We start from the raw sequence: 20,875 nt of genomic DNA on the forward strand, positions 1-20,875 counted from the left end.
GGCGTGCACAGCACAGGGGAAGCACAGCTGTGCTCGTTTCCAGCTTGGTTTCCTTCCGTCTGGTTTACATGTTTGTAACCAGCACGGCTGGCATCTGTTAAGTTCGTGATTCAATTCTGGGAGGAAAGAAAAAAAAAATCCCTCCCAGCTCTTCCTGCACACAATTGGGTCAATTTAATTGAAGAGACCCTTGAGATTGGAAGACAAATGGGTAAAAAAAAAAAAAAAAAAAAAAGCCGACGTAAAAACCTGTTACTATTAGCAACGGCTTACCTGTGTGACTCAGTGATTTCTCAGCATGGCTCAAGCAAAGCAGAAAATTGAGATAAATGAGACCCGAACGCGGTCATCATTAGCCAAATGCAAATCTTAATATCCACAATGACAGTTGTAGGGCTCTCGCCCCTGGGCAAACTGACGGTTATGCAGAAATGGTGTAAAAGTGAACTCTTACAGGAAGCGTGTGCTGACGCCCCTCACTTTCCTGCAGGCGGGTCAGACCCGCAACCCCTTCGTGTACGGGACGATGCTCCAACCTGCGGAGTCCCCTGGCCAGGGCTGAAACCTGTATCATCATATTAACCAATGTCACCCCAATAAATTCAATTAAAATTAAAAAATAAAATAACGGTTTGTTTATTCCAGTCAGGGCACATACCAAGGTTGAAGGTTTGATCCTGAGTCAGGGCGCCTACAGGAGCCAACCGATCAATGTTTCTCTCTCTCTCTCTCTCCCAAATTAATGAACATATTCTCAGGGGAGCATTAAAAAAATTACATAGGTTTCAGGGGTACCATTCTATGATGCCTCATCTCCATATGCTACTGTGTGCTCACCACCCCGAGTCCAGCCTCCTTATGCTACCATTTGTCCCCCCCTTACCCTCTTCTACCTCCCCCACCCCCTTCCCTCTGGCCATCGCCACTCTGTGGTCTGTGCCCGTGAGTTTGGTTTTTGCTTAATCCCTTCACCTTTTCCACCCAGCCTCCCAGCTCCTTTCCCCTCTGACAGCCGTCAGTCTGTTCTCTGTGTCTGTGAGTCTTAAACGAGTTTCTCGGGGAGCTTTCCCCAGTAGGTCGAAGACAGCAGAGCCCCGGAGGGCAGTGGACGTTCTCAGGGAACCCCACAGCAAGATAAGGGGGAAGGGAGGGCTGCCCGTGGCTGCACACCCCTGGGCTGCACGCCCCTCCCCCGCCGCCACCGGCCGGTGGTGTTGACTGAACATCCCATCGGGTTCCCGTCTCCCGTATTTATCACACGGACCCTCGCTGTCACGTGGGCTCTCTGTCTGACATCACTGAGATCAATAAGCTCATCTCCGAAGGCCTCAGTCTTGGGCGCGATTGGTCCCGCCGCCCTCAGGGTGCAGAGAGGGGGCTGCCCCAAAGACCGGCCCTTCGCCCTGGCAAGGGGCTGCTGGCCTGGCCAGCCTCGTGCAAAGCGTCCCTAGAAAACTCCGCCCGCGATAGCTCCTGGCCCTGCAATTCTGCTCAAACCCCTTGCACAGCGGCTTGCCTGTTGCCACTCCAAGCCGGCTGACAAGGGGTTCAGTCCCAGACAAGTGGGAGGTCAGATGCTGAGGAAGGACCATTAAGAAGCCACGGGATGGAAATCGGGGAGAGACGGACGGGATCACATGTTCCAGCATGAAAGACGAAGGCCGCAGCGGGGAAGCCCAGAGGAGGTCTAGAGCTGAGCCAACTCAGGGAGAGGGCAGAGGAATTGTTTCGCTTTGTGTGACTTGCAGAACAACCCCACACAAGACATGTTGAAGCACACCCGAGGCTGCACGGCCTGAGGCCCCTGAGACCCTGGGCACAGGCCCACTCTGCTGGCTGACCTGGGGCACGTGGACGCCCGGCTCTGAGCACCAGCTTCCGCCCTGGTAAAGATGGGCACTCGTACCGACTTTGGGCACTTTGCAGAGAGGGAGGGACCAGGCAGAGAGGCTAAGGCCCTCTGGTGACAGCAGCTCATGGGGAAGCTGCCGCCACTCACAAAGGCGCAATCCCGGCTCTTCTCTGGGACGTCTGGCCCCTGCCTGCCCTGCTTCCGGCTGAGACACCCCCAGGACGCTGTCCCTGCCTCTCCCATCACTGCTGTGCTCCCCACCCCACCTGGAGCTGGGCTCGAATCTCCCACCCGTCCCAGGTGGAAAGGCTTGGAACTTGAGTGTGTGACTCCGGTGTGCTGTGGCTGACCGTGTTGACAGCTGTCCCTCCCACATCCAGGGCCCTGACAGCTGCTGACTCCCTGCTCAAGGCTGGGGGCCCTGGCCACCAAGCACGCTCGGTCCACGCATGGGGCAGGTGAGCGGAACTGACCCCAGAAGCGGCTGTCAACCCCTGTCAGAGGCAGTGGCAGTCACCCTGAGCTCCTCCCGCCCTGGGAGCGGGCCCTGTTGCCCACAGAAGTGGCTTGCTTTTGAATACGTTCTGTGTTGGCTTCTGTCCCTCTCCCCTTCCCCTCTCCCGTCTCACTTCTCGCCCAAGTAAACTACCTGCACTGAAGCCCCTGTCTTGGGTGGACTTCTGGGGGAACCTGAGACACTTGGTAAGAAAATAAATTCTATTTCATCAGCAACTCGTTGATTAACCCAACATGAGCCCTCACAAGCTAGGTCACACCATACCTGAGTTTGTCCTACATACCTGGGGTGGCGTCGCCCCCCCCCCCCGACTCTGCCATCAGCCACAGGGTCACGGGAATGTGTGACAGAGAGAGGGCCGTGGCCAGAGGACAGCACTCTCAGAGCCAGACGCAAGCCTGCAGATGGGCAGATGTAGTTTTGTACAGGCTGTAAGAAAGGGATGGTTGAGCCCTGGCCAGGTGGCTCGGTTGGTTAGAGCACTGTCCCATACACCCAAAGGTTGTGGGTTCGATTCCTGGTCACGGCACGTACGAGAGGCAACTGATCAGTGTTTCTCTCTTATGTCAATGTTTCTCTCTCGTTATAAATATATCCTTGGCTGAGGACTAAAAAGAAAGAAAAGAATGGTTTACACCCCACAATGTCCTAAAAATGCAGAGGCAACTAAAGCATCCTCTAGTCACCAACAAAGATCAACAAACATCGTCATCACGAGCAGCTGGAGAACGGAGAAGCCCAGAGAGGCAGGGGCAGCTGCCTGAGGCTGCACAGCACGGGGGCGGCCAAGATGGCCTGGTTCAGGCTGTCTGACGCCAGTGAGGCCTTCATTCTGCCCAAAGGGAAAAGCTGTGAGTGACAAACCATCCAGAATTGCCCTCGTTTGGGGCCTGATGGTGTTCAGAAAAATCCCTGAACCGCAGGCTTAAAGTAAAGCAGAAGGAAGCGAGCAAGAAGCTCCTGGGGTCAGTGCCTGGCAGGCCTGTTTTTCTCCACGCTCGTCTTCTCCTTGAGCGCCCCGGCCCTCTGGCTGGCAATGCCGAGCCCTGCTCTCCATCCATCAGGGAAATAAAGCAGCCTGTCCCAGAGCTGACGCTGAGATGGCTGGCTTGCAGGCACCCAGCCTCCTCCGAGCACAGAAAATGTATTATTGATACACCTCACCAGCCATTACTGGCTCACGCCGGGACTCCAGCATCCAACTGGAGCAGAGAGAGCAACGTGATGGACGTGCTTCACCTGCGCTGATCGGGGCTCCCTTCAAAGCCACGGCGACCCCGAGTGGTGGCACGGCGCCTCCTCAGGGAAAAGCCCCCCCTCACGCACGCACATTAACCAGACATCACGTGAGGCCGCGGGGGGAGCAGATCAGCCAGTGCCTGGCACCTGGCGGAAAGAATTAAGCTCATTTCTCCAAATCCCCAATAACGGGGTATCAGAAGGTCAGGATCTCATTAAATTCAAGCTGGTTTTGGATTCAGTCCCAGTTTCTGATTCTGTCCTTCTCCCCCTCCAGCTCTGCTGTGGTGGGGACCCGTCCCCTTTGCACCTCCTCGTGCCTGCATCCTACCGTCTTGTCTGCGCACAAATATATTGAGCATGCCTTCAGTGTCCAGGAGAGGTGACAGACCTGACATGCTGTGGGGGACAGAGCGTGTGATGAGGCATGTGAGATGGGCGAGCCTTCCACGCCAGGAGGGGAGACCAGGCAAATGTGGAGGTGTGGGGGGGTGTGGGGGGGAGGGGTCAGGCACCTGGGTGAGCTGAAAGAAAGCAAGCATCTGGCTGGTTGGCTGGTTGGCAGGGGGTCAGGGGGCTCAGCAAATTTCCTATGGAAAGGCTTTCCTGTTTCTTTTTTTAATTGACTAGAGAGAGAGAGAGAGTTAGAGAGAGAGAGAAACATCAATCGGTTGCCTTAACCGGTTGACCTCAGATGGAACCTGCAACCTTAGGTATGTGCCCTGACCAGGGATCGAACCTGCAAACCCGCAAGCTTTTGGTGTATGGGGCGATGCTCCAACCAACAGACCCACCGGCCAGGGGCCTCCTATAGGCTTTATCAGGCGCACCTAGCTGACTGCAGCTTTCAGCCACCCCCTTCGTTGTTTTGCACAGTAAGTCCCCACTCAACATCCTCCATAGGTTCTGCAGCCTGAAGGGGACCTACGGATAATGAAACCAGTTTTGCCGTCGGCCGAGCGGTACAAACAAGAGCTGAGTTCCTAGAGCGTTCCGGCAGTGTGGTAAGGACACTATGCTGAACGAAAAACCATGTCGCCATTCCAGAACCCGCTGTCAGTGCCTGTTTTGGTCCTTATTCCACTCTCCCTGCCCCCGCAAATCTTTTACCTCCTTTCCTGCTCCATCATTCTCCTTGTCCAGCAGGGGATGGCTGGTCTCTCTGCAGAACATGCGTTCATTTCCCTCCCTCCCTGGGCACCCTGGGGAACTGGGGGTCACTTCCTTCCTTGATCTAGGCTGGTTCCCTGCCGACTCTGGCCACCAGTACCTGCTGAACAGGCCGAGGGTTCCTAAGCTGAGTTTCTAAGGGGCCTGGCAGCCCCCACGTCCCCTCGGAGCACACCAGCCACCACGCTGGGAGACTCCCACTCCACGTGGAAAAGGCTCAGGCAGACAGACCTCAGGAGAAGCCACACCTGCCGACACCTTGACCTTGGACTTCTAGCCTCCACGAGAAAATGAATTTCTGTGAAAAAATATATTGTTGTTGTTTAGGTCACGGGGGGTCACGCACCTCACCTGGTCACTAGGGGCCACTGCCTGCTAGCGTCTGAACTAATTTAAGAAGCTGGAGGGTAGCAGCAAGTCGGAGGGGAAGTCCTCCAGGGCCAGGCCCACTGATTCACGAGAAACGCGGTCACCAGCGGGAAGGACAGAAAGAATGGAAGTCGGCAGGAGAAAGGGAACCCACCAGCTTCCTGGAAGCAAACAGTGTGGGACGAACATGTCTCCAGGTGCGGCGGTGGGGAGGGGTCACCGTACCACCACGGAGGGCAGTGGCCGGTGGTCACAGAGGAACAGGGTTTCCCTCCCTTTCAGGCGGGACTGAAGGCTGCAGCCATGGCTAGGAACTGTCTGTTTTTTTAAAAATACTGAGCTATTCATGCCATTATAGGCCTTTCTGTGACAAGATGCTCTGAATTCCCTCTGCGACGTACGGAAGGGTTTTCACGCTTCTGGAAATTGACCCTCTGCCCTGGACACCTGCCTGGGCAGCATCTGGTCCATCCATCAGATGGCCCTGAGTGGCAGACAAGTCTCACGTTTCTTGACCTTGGGAGGACTATTAACCATGGCCACGCCCTGCCTTTCTCTGTCAGCTGCAGGACAAGCTTCCAAGGGTGGCCAGAGGCGACAGTCGCGCCCTTTGCTCTGGATGCTTCCGATGAGCTGGGAGCACTGGGTTCAGACAGTAGCCTCCGGTCTTGCCTCCCACGGGCCAGCCACTGCCTCTGCTGTGGCCGTGACCGCTGACATCCACGGGCAAAGTAACGCCCCATGGGAAAATGCCTCAGCATCACTATGCGCAAAAACACCTCTGCATCTGTAATGCACAGCCCCACGGGCGTGGCCTCACTAGGCGGCGCGCTGGGGGATGTGAGCCTGCATGCCAATGTGGAGGACACTGGGCAGGGGGCAGAGCTGCTTCTCAAAGGCCACTTCCAGAGCCCGGTGGCGCGGGGGTGGGGAATGGCCCCAAAGGATACACCGCGTATTGGGCGTATCTACAAAATACTGAGACGCGCTTGATCCTTAAACGTAGGCGAGGGCAAGAGCACCTCTCCTGGTGTTCTGTGTGCTTACCTGTTGTACAGGAGAATGTCTGGCTTCCAAATCTGGCCGTCTGGGAAGCGAACGGTCTTCACGCCCGGGTATTCCGACGTGTTCCACTGTAAGTAGTGATCTGTCCAAGACTGGCAGACACAGACAGGGGTGTTGAGAGCACCTGGCTTCCTCGCCGACTGACAGCACTTCTAGGAGGTTATCACGTAAGCGCAAAGCCCGAAAAGAGATCCGGACATTTATTAACGTAGTCAAGTCGCTAGCTATAGAATTTAAGGAGACCAGGAATTAAAGAATCCTTTCCTTCCCAAATGACCGTGAATGACAGAAAAAACACATTTCGGATCTCGCTGTCACCGCAACCATGTTCAGAGGGGAGCGAGCAAGTTCATTCCTGTCCACCGCTTGCCCCCAGCAGCCCCCTCCTTCCCCGAGAGATGGGTGTTTTCTAGCCAAATGAATCAAATGTTTTGTTTTCCAAATTTTCCATAAGGAGGCTTTGTAAAAATACATTGACTTATTTCCATTGGAATAAGAACAAGGCTGGAAAAATGTAGACTGTTTATTTCTGTGAAACACTTTGTGCAGCTGCAGGGAAACATCTGAGAAACTTCTACGGGGCTTGTGTGGGGGCTTCAAGTCTTATTTTCAGGTGGGAACAGAGCTTCTGACGCCACGACCCCAAAATGCACATGCTTGGCCTTGGTGGGAAAATGCTGAGTCAGGACACAGGGTGTGGGGAAGGACCAGCAAATATTCATAAACACACGGACATGGAGTGCATCTCCTTGGGGCCGGCCCGAAATTGGATTTTGAGTGACCTTTGCCAGAGGGATGCCAATGCCTGGGCCCCCCCCTGTCCTGGGCCCACACCCACTAGCCCCACCTGGACCAATCGCTGTGTAAGGACTGCTCAGGGGGGCTGGCCTGAGGTTGCTATGCAACCAGCATCACCCAGCCTCGCAGGCCTGGCAGGTGTGCACTCAGTAGCCCTTACAAGCAGGGCAGGCCCCCTGCCTGTATCCAGGCCCCTGAGGGCCACGTGTGCTCTGGAGCTCAGACTTTCTCGGATGTAGAAAGCTAGGTGAGCCCTGGCTGGTGTGGCTCAGCGGTTGAGTGCCAGCCTGCAAACCAAAGAGTCATGGGTTCGATCCCCAGTCAGGGCACATGTCTGGGTTGCGGGCCAGGTCCCCAGTAGGGAGTGTGCAAGAGGCCACAGATCGATGTATCTTTCATACATTGATGATTCTATCCTCTTTATCTCTCCCTGACTCCTCTCTCTAAAATAAATAAATAAATAAAATCTGTAAAAGAATGATAGGAAGATAGGTGATGCCACCTGGCCAGCAGGGACCAGGAAGACTCGTCATAAGCAAACACATCACCGTCTTGGCAGCAAAGCATGCGTATTTATACTAGGTGAGACCCCAAACACCCCCACCACACCCCAATGTCTGTTCGACCTCAGAGTCAAGGACTCGGATGCAAAGTTACAAGAACAACAGCGAGGGAAGATGTCGCTATTCAGAGCTGTCGGGCCTTGGGAATGCGCTCCTAGAGCTAGGGCAGTGGGGTGCAAGGGCGTGTCCCCAAGGCCCCTGCGTCCCCCAGAGAGGGCAGGCCAGCATGGGAGTGGAGGTCGCAGTTCTGGGGCTACCTGACCGGACAAGAGTGGACAGCCAGGTGAGTCACGTCCTTTTACAGCCACGCACCTTCGCGAACGGGGACGTGGGGATGTCTAGTGTGCTGAAGTGTTACCTGGGCACCTGGACTGACACTCACCTGGCTGGCGTCTCTAATCAGAGGTGGGCGGTTGGGGGAGGGGAGGCTGGCACCCAGCAGGGCAGATCTTATTCAAGTGGTCTCACAGGAACACCTGGGCACTGTGTCTGGGGCAGCCTGCTCCGTCCCGGCACCGATGGCCCAGCCCACCCTGCTTCTCTCTCCCTTGTCCTCGGCATGAGCCCGTCCTTGCTCCACGCCTGTGCCCCCTTTCTCTGATCTCCTGTCCCACCCAGGGTACTCCTCTGCGTTGCTAACTGATTATGCCAGGGCCTGTCCTTGTCCCCACCACCTCCATGCCAACCTGGGCCCTCAGGAAGTGAGAACGGGTAGTTCCAATGGCCCCATGTCTGCACTGCAGGGCGCCTCCCAGCAGGTTCATGCGTCCTGTCTCCTGCCCCGCCCCCCATGCCCCCGCTCAGTGGCATGCGCCCATGGGCCTGAATCCAGCCATGTCGCTTGCTCGGCCCCGTGGGTGGACCTCAATTGCCCCGATGCAGGACATCGGCCTGGTCGCCACTCCTGTTGACCAGAGCAGATGCGGGCGCATAGACCCTAAGAGGGGGAGGCGGGGAACTTTGAACTTGAACGCGGCTGGACAGAAGTGTGGGTAGCCCGGGCGCCCCTATTCGCAGCTGGCACCTGAAGTGGGGGCAGCCGTGAGGGACTGAGCCCTGGACGGCCGAGATCTGACGCTCTCCAGGGAGACAGTGGAAGAATAGAGTCACGTGGGCGGACCCCCGGCCGGGGTTCAGAAAATCAGAGAATGGGTTGGTGCTGTGGACAGCACCATGTATTTGCTATGGAAACCTACGCACATACGTACGTGCTGATCTGTCTCAACTATTGTGACGTCAGAGGAAGAAAGAGGCCTCCTGCTCCTGCCCGCCCCCACCCCCGGAACTTTGTCTTCTCTCAGTGTGACAGGGCGATTGAAACGTCACCCTTGATGGTGGGGTGCTAGCGTGGCCCTCAGCCAGCCACCTGGCTCACTTACCCACAAGCACGATGGGCAAAGTGATCATTCAGAAGTCAAACAGGAAACACTTTAGAAAGCAGCACGGTTTATGATCTAATGCTACGACGTGAATGCCGTTAGGTGCTTCGTTAGAATTAGGAGGTGACAAACAGGGAATGCTGCATTTTGCTGCATATATCATGCAGCCACGGTTTTTGTGCGCATTATACATGGGATGATTTACACGCACGCCCTTATGTTTCCCTCAAAAATTTGGTGGACAAGTGCGCATTATACATGGCAAAATACAGTACTATAAGGAGGACTGAAAACCTAGAGCCAGAAGAATGGTCAAAATTCCAAACGAAGAGAAGACAGATTTTTTTTTTTTTTTTCAGAATGCATGCGGCTCTCTGGGTGGCTCCGATATCTCTGCCATTTCGTCGCACAGATTGAATCAGACGGCATCTGACAGGCTTTGGGAATAATAGAACTAATCCACAGAGAAAATCCACCAACTGCTTCTTCCCAGAACTGTAAGGAGGCAGATAGAGAGACCAGCCGCTTTCTCCTCCTTCAGGCCAAGTGACCGGAAAGTCGGCCAGAGTCAAGGCCAAGTGCAAGGATGGGAAACAAAATCAATAAACTGAGAATTTACGGTACTTCTTCTTTTTTTTTTTTTTTTTTTTTTTTTTTTTTTTTTTTTTTACCTTTCTGCCTCTCCTATTTTGAATGTATAGAAAAATCTAGCATTTGCAGAATGCTGGTCTGAGATACCTTGGGGAGACTATGCAGATTTAGATTTCCAGAACAGGAATGCAGCAGCATGGAACTCCAGGGGCCCAGTTTCCTGGGCTCTCTGTCCCCGCCCTGGCCACTTGGCTGCCCTCCCTGGGGACCCCGGCCCGCTAGCCTTCTGTATGGAGTTGCTCTCGTATCTGCCCGTGAGCCAGGCTGGCTACGGTGGCTGGCCTCCAGGGACAGAACCCAACGAGCAGGGACCAAGTGGCAGTTGTCTCATGAATGGTCTCAGAGCAGCTTCCAAGGCTGCCCTGGTGACCTCTGAGTCCTCCATGTCCAGGTTGTGGCCACAGTGCACAGGGCACAGCTTTCCAGGTGGGAACACCAAATGGGACCGAGGTTTGGATTTGGTGACCACTAAGGTCCCTTCTAAACCCCAGGTAACTATCTGAGAGTTGTTCAGTCTGAGCCGGGAATCAGTGTCACAGTGGCCACAAGAGGCTTCCCAGGTGAATGTGTCACACGTGCCCTAAAGGCACCTGGCCCAGGGTCCATATGGTGGGCATTTGGGAACAGGCGCTAGTGAGCGATGCCGCGCCGAGAAACGCCATCGCCGGAAACCCCGCCGTCCACTCTGCCTCCCGTGGCCCTTCCAGGAAGTTACTGGACAGTCGAACCTTTCTGTAGGTTGTAAGTGACACAGCCTGCCTGTAAAATGGCTTGGAAGGCGAAACCGGGTTTCATCCACGCTTGGGTCCCCTCACGTGATCTACGGCAATGCCTCCGAAGCAGGTGCTTGGAAAGACGAGCGGAATAAGTATGGGAGACTAAAGAGGCGAGTTTTGAAATGACTGAAGCGGGGTGCTGCTGCGAGTACGAGACCTAATTAGCACTAAGCTCTGCTTGGAAGAGATTTACAGGTCTCTGGTGGATCTTCCGAAGCAAGGATGTTTATTTATGGAGCAGATGAGTTCAAAACAGTACGTGATAATGTGGTTACAGTTTTCTCCTAGAAATCAACATCCTTCAAAAAAAAATTGCCACATCTTTGTGCTGCTGAAGAGCAGCCACTTCCTGAGGACTGAGAAATACAGATGCCAGGGGGACAGGCCTGGCCATGACCTTCTAGGCCGTGAGAGCATGGCATGTCTGTCAATGTCAACATGGGCTCCGCAGTCTAGCAGGGACAGGAAATGTCCAGCTTCACGCGAATAAGGCAGTGTTTGCCTTGCCCCCCTGAATTCCTAGGGCTTTATCTTACACTTCAGTGGTCAAATATTATTCGGGGGTGGCCTTTATTTTGCTTCATAATATCGTAGCCCCTCCTTGGTTCACCTCGAGTTTTCTGTTTCATTCATTTGTCCCCCAAAAGTGTTCAGGGTTTGCAGTGGGGTCCCCCGCTAGGAGCGGGGAAGAGCGGCCGGTGAACAGGTCCAGAGAGGACCCCAGACCTCCAGAAGGATTCCTTCTGGTGGGGGAGGGGCACTCGGGGGCCCACTGACAAGTAAACAGCTAAAAGCTTGTCACTGTGACAAGTGCTTTGGAAGGAAAAAAGCAAGTGGGGTGCTGTGGGCTGCATGTCTTTCTCCCCCTGAAATCTCTGTGTTGAAACCCGGTGTGATGGGATTGGAGGTGGGGCCTGTGGGAGCGAATAGAACAGGAGGGTGGGGCCCCGGGAAGGAGATTCGTGCCCTTTTAAGGAGAGGCTACCACAGAATGGTGCCTGACCATGACCTTGGACCTACAGCATCCAAAACCGAGAGAAGTAAACGTCTGTTGTTGATAAGCCACCCAGTTGAGGGCATTTTGCTGCAGCAGCCCAAGCTCACTAAGGTGCAAGGGGAGGAGAATAGAGCGAGCTGTGGGTGAGTGGGGAGGGTTTGGGACTATAGGTAGGAGCTCAGGGAGGACCGGGCTGAGAAGCGATCCCTAGGAAGAGACCATAGAAAACAGTGAGGGAGGAAAGCAAGTGATTCTTGGGGGAGGAGCCTTCTGGACAGGGCGGGGAGGGGCAGAAGCCCTGAGGGGGATGCGCTTGGCCCAAGTCTTCAGGACATCAGGAGGGAGGTGCTGGAGAGGCAGCATGGGCTGGGCAGGCAGGGAGTCAAGAGCCACTTCAAGGCGGTCATCTCCTATGCCGGGGGAGTGAGCCAGGAGCCCCTGGAGGGCGGAGCCTCGATCTTCTCTCGCTAGGATCCCACTGACCACTCTGTGGAGAAGAGATGCCACCCGGGGAGGGAAGGGCCAACCCGGAAGCCTGGCTCCGAGGCTCTGAGACAGCGGAGTTGAGAGCAGATGCTGGCTTAGACCAGGGTGGGAGCCATCAGGTGATGCTCACTGCTTGGCCCCTGAATCTTTTTTGAAGGTGGAGCTGCTGGGATTTAATGCCAGATTGGATGTGGGGGAGAAAGATAAGAGCCATGGTGGCCCTGAGGCTTTTGGTCTGAGCCAAGGGATCCGTGGAGTCCCCGTTCATCCTGAATGAGAGGGCTGCAGGGGGGCAGGTCTGCAGCCCACTGGGTTGAATGGCCTCTCGGGCACAGCGGGGAGGCCGCCGGAGGGCACCAGCTCACAGGGGGGTCCTCCAGCTCCGGGAGGGATGAGTGGCTGGAAGGAGAGGAGGAGACAGCAGAGGACTCTGGGAGTGACCAGTGAGTTAGGAAAACCTAACAGACAGGTGTCTGCATGCCAAGTGAAGAAGGATTTCAAGGAACGGAAAACAGTCAGCTCCGCCACATGCTCCCGAGTTCAGTAAGGTAAAGGGGAAAATCAATCACCAGAAAGCCCAGAACAATGAAATTCTACCCCAGGTGGTGTTAGGCAGGGCAGGAATTGGTGGAAAGGGGCACTGGGTGGTGTAGTTCTGCTTCCTGACAGAGGTGGAGCTGCTGAGCTGAAGGCATTCCTGGCAATGCACCATTGGGACCCTTGGGATTTGTGCATTGCATTGTATGCGGATTTACCCGTGAGAGACAAAAAATCTATATAGACACTAAGGTGTTCATGAAATTCATGGGTAAAAGTACACCGATGTTAGCTCTTCTACTTGGACCTGCAGTTAAAAATAAGCTATATCAGCCCTGGCTGGTGTGGCTCAGTGGATTGAGTGCAGGCCTGCAAACTAAGGGGTTGCCGGTTCGATTCCCAGTCAGGGCACATGCCTGGGTTGCAGGCCAGGTCCCCAGTAGGGGGCGCATGAGAGGCAACCACACATCGATGTTTCTTCCCTCTCTTTCTCCCTCCCTTCCCCTCTCTCTAAAAATAAATAAATATAAAATCTTTAAAATACATATTTTAAAAAAGCTCGATCAATAGAAAGATGGAGAGCTGGCCAGACGTGCGATAAAGTCAGCATAGTAAAATGCTAAATAATGATAGAGCCCAGGCAGCTGGTGTGTGGGTGCTCACTGGAAGTTCAACTTTTCAGCGTGTCTGAAGATTCTCATTAAAAACTTGTAAAAAAAAATGCTAACAGCCTTTTGTAACCTGGGGCTCAGTGGTTGGCTCACCCAGAGCCAGAGAAGGGTGGGTTTCCTGAGGATGGGGGTGTTGGGGGACACTGCTTGGAGGGACCTATAAGATGAGGAGGAGACCGGGGAGTCTCGGGTGCAGGGTCCTGGGGGGCACACTGCGATGTGTCTGCCTGCTATGCAGAAGGACCCACACGCCCTACTATGGTGTGAGAGGCAATAGAGACGCCATCTACAGCGAGGCTCTCTGCAGGGGCCTGGAGGTGGGACCTCATCCCGGGAGCACCCAGGAGCACCCAGGGCTCAAGGAGGGAGGCTCCAGTGGGTGGGCACAGGTGTGAGGGTGGGGCCTGCTCGCTGAGGAGTGCTACTTTCAATCCCTCAGGGGAAAAATGCTCACATATTTCTGCCTCACTCCTCACGGGTAGGCTGTGCTCGGGGCCTCACTCACGGCTAAGCGTGCCCCTGCGACACACAGCGGATGACTGAATGGATTCGTTTTCCTCACACCTGCTCCCACTGGCATTCCCGCTAAAGCTCGCCTGCCGGAGAAGGCCCTTGGGAACCCCTGAGCGCCTGCCACTCCCGCTTCCCTTATGTCAGCTCTCACCACGGGATGTGACCCAGGGGCCGAAGGGTCAGCTCAGAGCACTACGTGGACGATGCTACAACCTGCGTGACACTCTCAAAGATCAGGCATGTTTCAATTCCCTGCTTCCAACACAATGAAAGGACAGACCCATCACGTCGTCACCTGGTGCTGCACCTTGAAGAAAACTAGGTAATGTTTGGCATGTCATGTGGAAGAAGTTCGAGGAATTGAACAACACCGCGGTGACAAAGTGTCTGTCATTATGAACTCTACGTATCCCTGCATCTGCTTTTAAAAGGGATACGGTGGGTGGAATCTGGATCGATGGCTCAGTTCTAGTAATAAAACAGAGCCATCTATAAACGTGGAAATGAGCTTAGAACAAAGTTTGCATCCTTGGTAAAGCAATGAGTTTCCAATTTGTCGTTTAATAATTACTGATGAAAATTTGTAATTAGTGTCACCTTGACGAATTTTGTGCCAAAATTCATGATCCTAAATTAGATCCTGAAGAGAAATGTTTCATACTTATTTTTTGAAGGAATATTTTTAGGCAGATATTTACATTTGAGAGAACCAAGACAGGGTGATTAGTAGAAGACTTTCGAACAGAACATTCTCTCACAGCACGACAAAATTTGGTTTGCGAAGTGGAATAGAAGAGCGCAAAGACAACAAGAGGCCTGTAAACCAGCGGACCGTTCAAGAAGGGCTTGGTGGTGTTTTGTTTTGTTTTTTTTTTTGAATGACTGAGATGCACGTCAAATTATATGCTACCTAAATAGATTCCATTCCAAATAGAGACGAACAGTCTTATTTTTCCATCTCAGTATTTACAATTTGATGGACGTGGCATCGTTTGCAACTAATCAATTTTAGGTTAGCATTTTAGATGTCACACTGAAAACCCAGGGGTGGAAGAATGTAGCCCTTCAAAATCTCATCCGGCGGGGTCACAGGCGCAGGGAGTGAGGAGAGCTCTGGGTTCAAGTGCATCCATGTGGGGGGCATGCACCAGTGACGGCGCTGGCATGGACACCTCCACGCAAACCTGAATCGTATGACTTGTCTCGCATGAAATGCTTTTGAAATGTTCGTGGGCCACCCTGTCACAAAAGGCACGCCTGTCTGGAGCCTTGCAGAACGCAGTGTGCTCCCTTGAAGGTGGGACCTGGGACTCCCCTGTCCACACACGCACAGTCAGGGACGACAGCCAGTCCCGGCTTTCCTCCCGGGTCCGCTGCTCTCCCCACAATTCCCACACTAGCACCCCAGAAGCAAGCGCGGGGACATCTGTGGGCGGGGACGGCCGTGGTCTCAACTTACCATTTGCAGCCAAATGTTGGTGGTTAGCACTTGGTTCTTCTCATCCTTTAAAAGAAAAAGAAAAGAACGGTAACTGTGCTTCACATGGTTTGAGACTGCGGGAACGTGGAGGAATTAGAATGTGCACCAAGCCCTCCCAGGAATCCTTGAGCAGCATCGCGCCCAGAGTGAAGCTTTTCTCTGAATTCTGAGGTCATACGCATTTATGATAGAGCACTTACAAAAGGCCAGAAAGTGTAAAATAGAAAATTAAAACCCTGTAACTGCACCATCTTTTATACTTTAAAAAATTAAATTGGATGCAAAGTCCAATTTTTAAAAGTCAAATGTATTACCAGGATGTGTAGAGTTTAAAACGAGCATAAATATTTTACGCCGCACCCCCCCCCCCCCCCCGCCGGGGTCGCCTAGTGAGCTGTGACGGCTGCTGCCCCAAGGGCTGTGTGGCCCACGTTTGTCCCGGTCCCTGGGGATCTGCCTCCTTCCTCTCATCTTTTGTCTCCCAGGCAGCACTCGAGGCCCTTATCCCACACCTGCGAGATAAATCCTGCCCAGGTGATCAACCTCAGTGTCCGAAAGGAGACGGGATGTGGGCCCCTTTTCCGACGTTTCCAACTGCCTGTGTGTGGCAGAAGGGGGCCAACCAGTGTACCTGCTATGGCTCTGCCCCAGCACAGGGCACCTGCAAAAGATACTCAACACCGATTGGCCTTTCCAACTGGGATGGCACCTTGTGGTCGGCCAAGTCCATGGCTGAGCAAAAGCCAGCGCAAGCGGAGACTGACGAGCAAGTTTCCCGCGACAGGGAGACTGGGAACATGTCCTGCAGTATTTACTGCTCAGCGGCCCTCCTGAAGGGCTCCGCAAATTAGCAATCTCCACCCTCTGCAGGAGCAAGTGCTGATTAGTGATCCCGTGCAGACAGGCGCAGGGGCTGAGACCGTGAACCCTTCCAACAGGAACTGCCTGGCACGGCTTGCTGGTGGCATTCACAGACACAGAGCCGTGGCAGACAGGACGCGGCATCTGCGGGGGCGCGGCCAGACGACAGGGATGCAAATGAGAAATGGATGCGGCTCCTCATTAAAATAAAAATGTGCTGCCTGTGTGAGGCGCTGGCAGAGGCTGGGACGCCTCAGTGCCCCTGCCTCAGCCGCTCACACCCTGGGCACTTTTGAGAGGTGAGATTTTAGGGGCTGGGGCAGGGGGGCGAGTATGAATCTTGCAGAAAGGCAAGGCGGCCTGTGGAGGGACAGGGAATGAAGCCCGGGGGATCCCAGGTCAGGGGCTGTGTCTAGAAGAAGCTGCCAATTTAATTACAGGAGGGGAAAAAATCCCATTTTGCAAAATAACACACCCCAAGGTTTTCGATGGAAAAAGCTGTGGAGCTAAGCTTTCTCCACTCTCCACCGAGCAAACGACCCCACCAGAGCCGTACATTTGAATGGCAGCGTTCTCTCAGAGCAGCCCCATCTCCAATATTATTAATTTGAAAGCACTGAGGCTCTGTTTTAAGACACACATCTGTTGCCGCGATTTATTAAGGAGTTGTTGTTTTTAATGGACTTAAAATTAGCCACTGTGTTCCACCGAGGTGGCTTGCTTCCTTTTAATTGCATTGGTATCTTCATCTTCTCCGAGAAAGGCTGCTGTGGTTTGGGACTTCCATTCCTACCAATCTAATTAAAAGGCTTTCTTCTTTCCAGCATCTCACAGAAACCTCGTTACAGCGAGACGGCCTTTCTGCGGAGCGCGGCAGCAAGGGACCCGGTGTGGCGCTGCAAACTGTAATCAACACAAAGCCGCAGGCAGCCACTGCCTGAGAGTGTCGCTGGGCCAGGTAGGGAAGACTCGGGAGGACGAGCCCGCACGAGGAGCAGCAGAAGGACTGCCATGTGCTGAGCCAGCGCGGGTGTCACCCCGGCGTGGGTCCCTGGCCTCCGCTCCCCGCGTCCCCGTGCAGGGCCACCCGCGCGCTGGCTGCACCTCTCCGCTCCCTCCGGCTGCCCCATGACGAGGTGTCACCCCTCCTTCCCACCCCCGTGTGCAGTGTCCTCTCCCCCTCTAATTCCTATGTTGAATCCACCCCCATCGTGAGGGTGTTAGGAGACGAGGCCTTTGAGAGGGGCTTGGGTCAGGGGGTGCAGCCCCCTCGGCGGGGATTAGCGCCCTTATCAATGGGACCCAGACCACCCCTCGCTGCTCCCACCAGGTGATGAGCCAGTGAGCAGACAGAAGCAGGTCCTCGCCGGACGCCACACCTGCCAGCCTCTCCTCAGCCTTGGACTTGAGAGAGAGGCATGCCCTGCTTCAGGGCTCCATCGGTGGAATCGAATCGGTGCTGCAGCAGCCTGACCTGGCGGAGAACCCCGCCCATGGTCTGACCTTACTCAGCTCCAGCGGGGGGCGCTCTGCTCTCCACCTGGGCAGCTCAGGTGATGGAGTCTCAGGGCCCCAGGGCAACCCACAAGCCCTTTCCACATGCCACAGTCCATCCAGCTGTTCATGCATTCACTCACTCACTCATTCACTCAGTCAACGAATGTTTAGGGAGCACTTTCTGTCTGAGGCATTAGCCCACCGTGACAGGTACTGTGGGAACCAAATGGGCCCGCTTCTGAGTTCAAGGGGGCGGAGGGAGAATTACACAACTCGACAGTAATATGCTAGAATCTCACACAGTGGACACAGAGGAGAGGAGCAGAGCACCTTCAGAGGAGATGACAGAGAGACAGGCTGCACCCAGAGGGACCAGGGGCAGAGTCTTCAAGATGAGCCTTAACTGGCACACCCCGTGACCCTGAAAACCAAAAGGCTGTGGTCCTAACACCCGCCACGCCTGCCACGTGTCCTTAGAGACCTCCCTGCTCCTCGCCTCCCGGACTTCCCTGCCCCACACCCCTTTCCTTCCTTCCTTCCTTCCGCTCAGGGCCGGGGCAAGGCAGGCAGCACTGGGGTGGGGAAGGGTGCCTCCTGACTCCCCGGGGTCCCCGGCAGGGAGCCAGCAGCCCCGGCCAGGCTTTGAGCCACAGAACCAGGAGCAGGAGGGGAGGCCCAGGGGAGGTGGCACTCAGTGTGAGACACAGAAGGCCCGGCCTGTCTGACAACAGTCCTGCCCGCTTCAGAAAGGACCTGACAACCAGGGCCGGTGACACACAGGATGGCCACCTGCCCCGCCGAAGGTGCAGCCCAGGGGACTGAGTGCTCCCAAAGTCCGCGTGGACCAGGAATCCCACTCCAGGGTGCCCACAGCCACCCCTGGCCCCCTGCCCTCCCTTCCTGCACCCTGGGCACCTACTGTGCCCTGCTTCCCGAGTGAGTCTCCTGCAAGGGGCCCTGAGACAGGAGCTCAGCTCTGCATTCAACTGCGGAGCCTCAGGGTTTGCACATCTCTGCACACGCAGAAGTGAGGGGAAAGCCGAGGACCAAGCCTTGTTTTCTTTAGGAAGATGGCGGATGGCTCTGAAGTTCCAGATGTCCCTCTGGCCACAGGCGGAAGGCAGTTCATGGAGGGGTCCCCTCGCACCCCCATTGCCCAGAGTCTGTTTAGGGATGAAATCCGGTTCCTCACCCACGAGGAGAGCTCCCTTCTCTCTCCTCCAATTAACCTCTGCTGGCTCCAGAGCCGCCAGCCTCCCTTGAGCTTGTCTGAAATCCTGAAGCAGCTGATGGAGTTGGATTTAATAGCTTCTTCCCTCACGAGATGGATGGCATGCTGGGCAAACGTGGCAAACTTTCCACCCTGGACGAGAGGCTGGAATAAATGACTGCCAGGCGCGCCTCCTGGGCAGCAGGATCTGAGTGTGGGCTTCCGTCATTCCACACCCTGAGGCCATCGCCTGGCCGTTACTGCCCTGTCCCATCCCAGCAGGGCAGCGTGGGGTGGGGCCCAGGCTGGCGGAAGACCCTCCCAGCCCCCCGCCCAGCTCCCCAATCCTCAGGCCCTCAGTCTCCGTGCATTTCAGTTTTCCTGGAAACGGGGGGAGAGCAGCTTCCCCAACCACTTTCTAGAGTGAGAGAGGCTGGCCCTGCGTGGTCACACACACACACACGCACACGCACACGCACACGCGCACACGCGCGCGCGCGCACACACACACACGCAGCTCTCCCGCAAGACCCACCCCCCTTCCTGTCTCTGCGAGCACATAGGAGGCGTACCAGGGAATCACAGGGAGCGGGAGTGGCGAAATGCCCCCAAAGTCAACAGACCTGATGCCTCTCGTTTGTTTTTGAAACTGAGCACTTCAGAATGTTACTAAGCCTTAAAAAAAAAAAAAGAAAGAAATGTTGCAATCTGTGGCAGCACCGATGACCCTGGAAGACTCCGTGCTGACAGACACAAGCCAGACACGAAGACGAATACCCGTGATTCCAGGAGTCTGAGCCATCTGAAGTGACCAGTGTCCTAGAAGCAGAGAGGAGGAGGGGGTCGCCAGGGTGGGAGAGGGGGCAAGGGGGGCGGGTACGGAGTCCCAGTTCCTCAGACTTCTTGCAGTCTGAGGGCCTGCAAGATGAACAGAGACCTTCTGCGGAACAAGGAGACGGGTAGTTCATAACATGCTGCCTTTAAATTTTTCTAAGACGGTAGCGCTTAGGTTAAGTGCTCTTTTCATAGAAATAATAATGACTATAATAATGTAAAACATATAAAGAGGGCAGGGGGACACTTTGGGAGGCGAGGTTTACGACCTAGCTTGCGGTGAGGGTTTTTTTGCAGGTGGATATCAGTTCCAAATGCATGGGACTCATTAAATATGTATTTCTTTCTGTACATCCACCCTGTCTCAATCAAGTGGCTTTTAAAAAATTACACTTGGATTTAAGAAGCTTTTGAAAATCAATCTCCTGGGATAATCACGTATCGGCTTTCAAGTCCAAGTCCAATCGTGCGTAATATGCTATCTTGCATTTTTATGCCATTAAACTTTCAGAAGTTATAAGGCAGCACTATTGCACCTTATTCTGCAAAGCCCCAACCCTTTCTCTCTGCTTTTATGGAGATGTTGAGGGAAAAAAAAAAAAACAGATAACAATAGATTTCACTGTGTCTATATTCTTGTTTGCCCAGAAAATAGCTGGGTAATATGAATTCCCATTTGCAGAGCACTCTGTGGTTTATAACAAGAATTACTTCTATGTCATTTACTCTTTCCACACCGATCGTATCTTTGTCCCAGTTTTACAGAATAATAAGTTCCGAGTTTGATTTTCCCTGAGTCAGCGAGCTATGAAGTCTGACAAAAAAAAAAAATTCATATCCAGGAGAGGAAACAAAAATCCGAGCAATCAATAAGGCGAAGGCAGGCGATCCGATAGAAAAATGGGCAGAAGATGAACAAGCACGTGGCCTTCACCGCCGAGGACGTCAGTAAATGATTTCTGAAAGTAACGCGGCTCACCTTTAAATAGAGCGCATTTTTCTACCTGTCCTGCGCCCGCGCGTGCGTGCGTGCACCCAGCAATCCCGTGCTGCCAATCTCACTCAGTAACGGGAACCTGAGCGAGCTCCACATTTAACTCCACGCGTCTCTGTTGCCATGAGCATCCATCACCTGTATCATCAGGGGCATAGGGGGCGGCTTAAAGGCAGCTGTGAAAGCAGCGGAGCTCCTGTCCCTGGGTCACATGGAGACCCTGGGCCTGTGCCACTCAACCCCTGTGTGGGAGCCACCAGCCCACGCTGCACCCGAGGCCACCCCAGAGACCTTTGGTGGTGAAAACGGGACACCGTGCCCTTTGGTAGGTGAATAGCACAGACGTTCCCAAACGATAGCCCGGAGACCCGGAGCTTCCAAGTTACCAAGACATTTTGCATAATGGGAAGAAGTCA

At 54.3% G+C, this 20,875-nt stretch overlaps 1 protein-coding gene across 2 annotated transcripts in view; it reads right to left on the reverse strand.

Moving 5' to 3' along the window:
- The window catches only part of LOC112306123 (neuronal acetylcholine receptor subunit alpha-7), a 65,245-nt gene that overhangs the window by 19,622 nt on the left and 24,748 nt on the right, over window positions 1–20,875 (reverse strand). Inside the window, exons 3-4 of one of the 2 annotated variants that reach the window (XM_024561967.4) lie at window positions 15,043–15,087; window positions 6,195–6,304 (exon numbers count right to left, since the gene is read on the reverse strand). In XM_024561967.4, coding sequence (XP_024417735.2) covers window positions 6,195–6,304; window positions 15,043–15,087 — 155 coding nt within the window. Of the gene's footprint in view, window positions 1–6,194; window positions 6,305–15,042; window positions 15,088–20,875 lie in introns of those variants that run through there. The other variant, XM_045196651.2, reaches the window with a different exon arrangement.

The sequence above is a fragment of the Desmodus rotundus genome, chromosome 10 (assembly GCF_022682495.2).
Source record: "Desmodus rotundus isolate HL8 chromosome 10, HLdesRot8A.1, whole genome shotgun sequence".
In the NCBI taxonomy this organism is placed as follows: domain Eukaryota; kingdom Metazoa; phylum Chordata; class Mammalia; order Chiroptera; family Phyllostomidae; genus Desmodus; species Desmodus rotundus.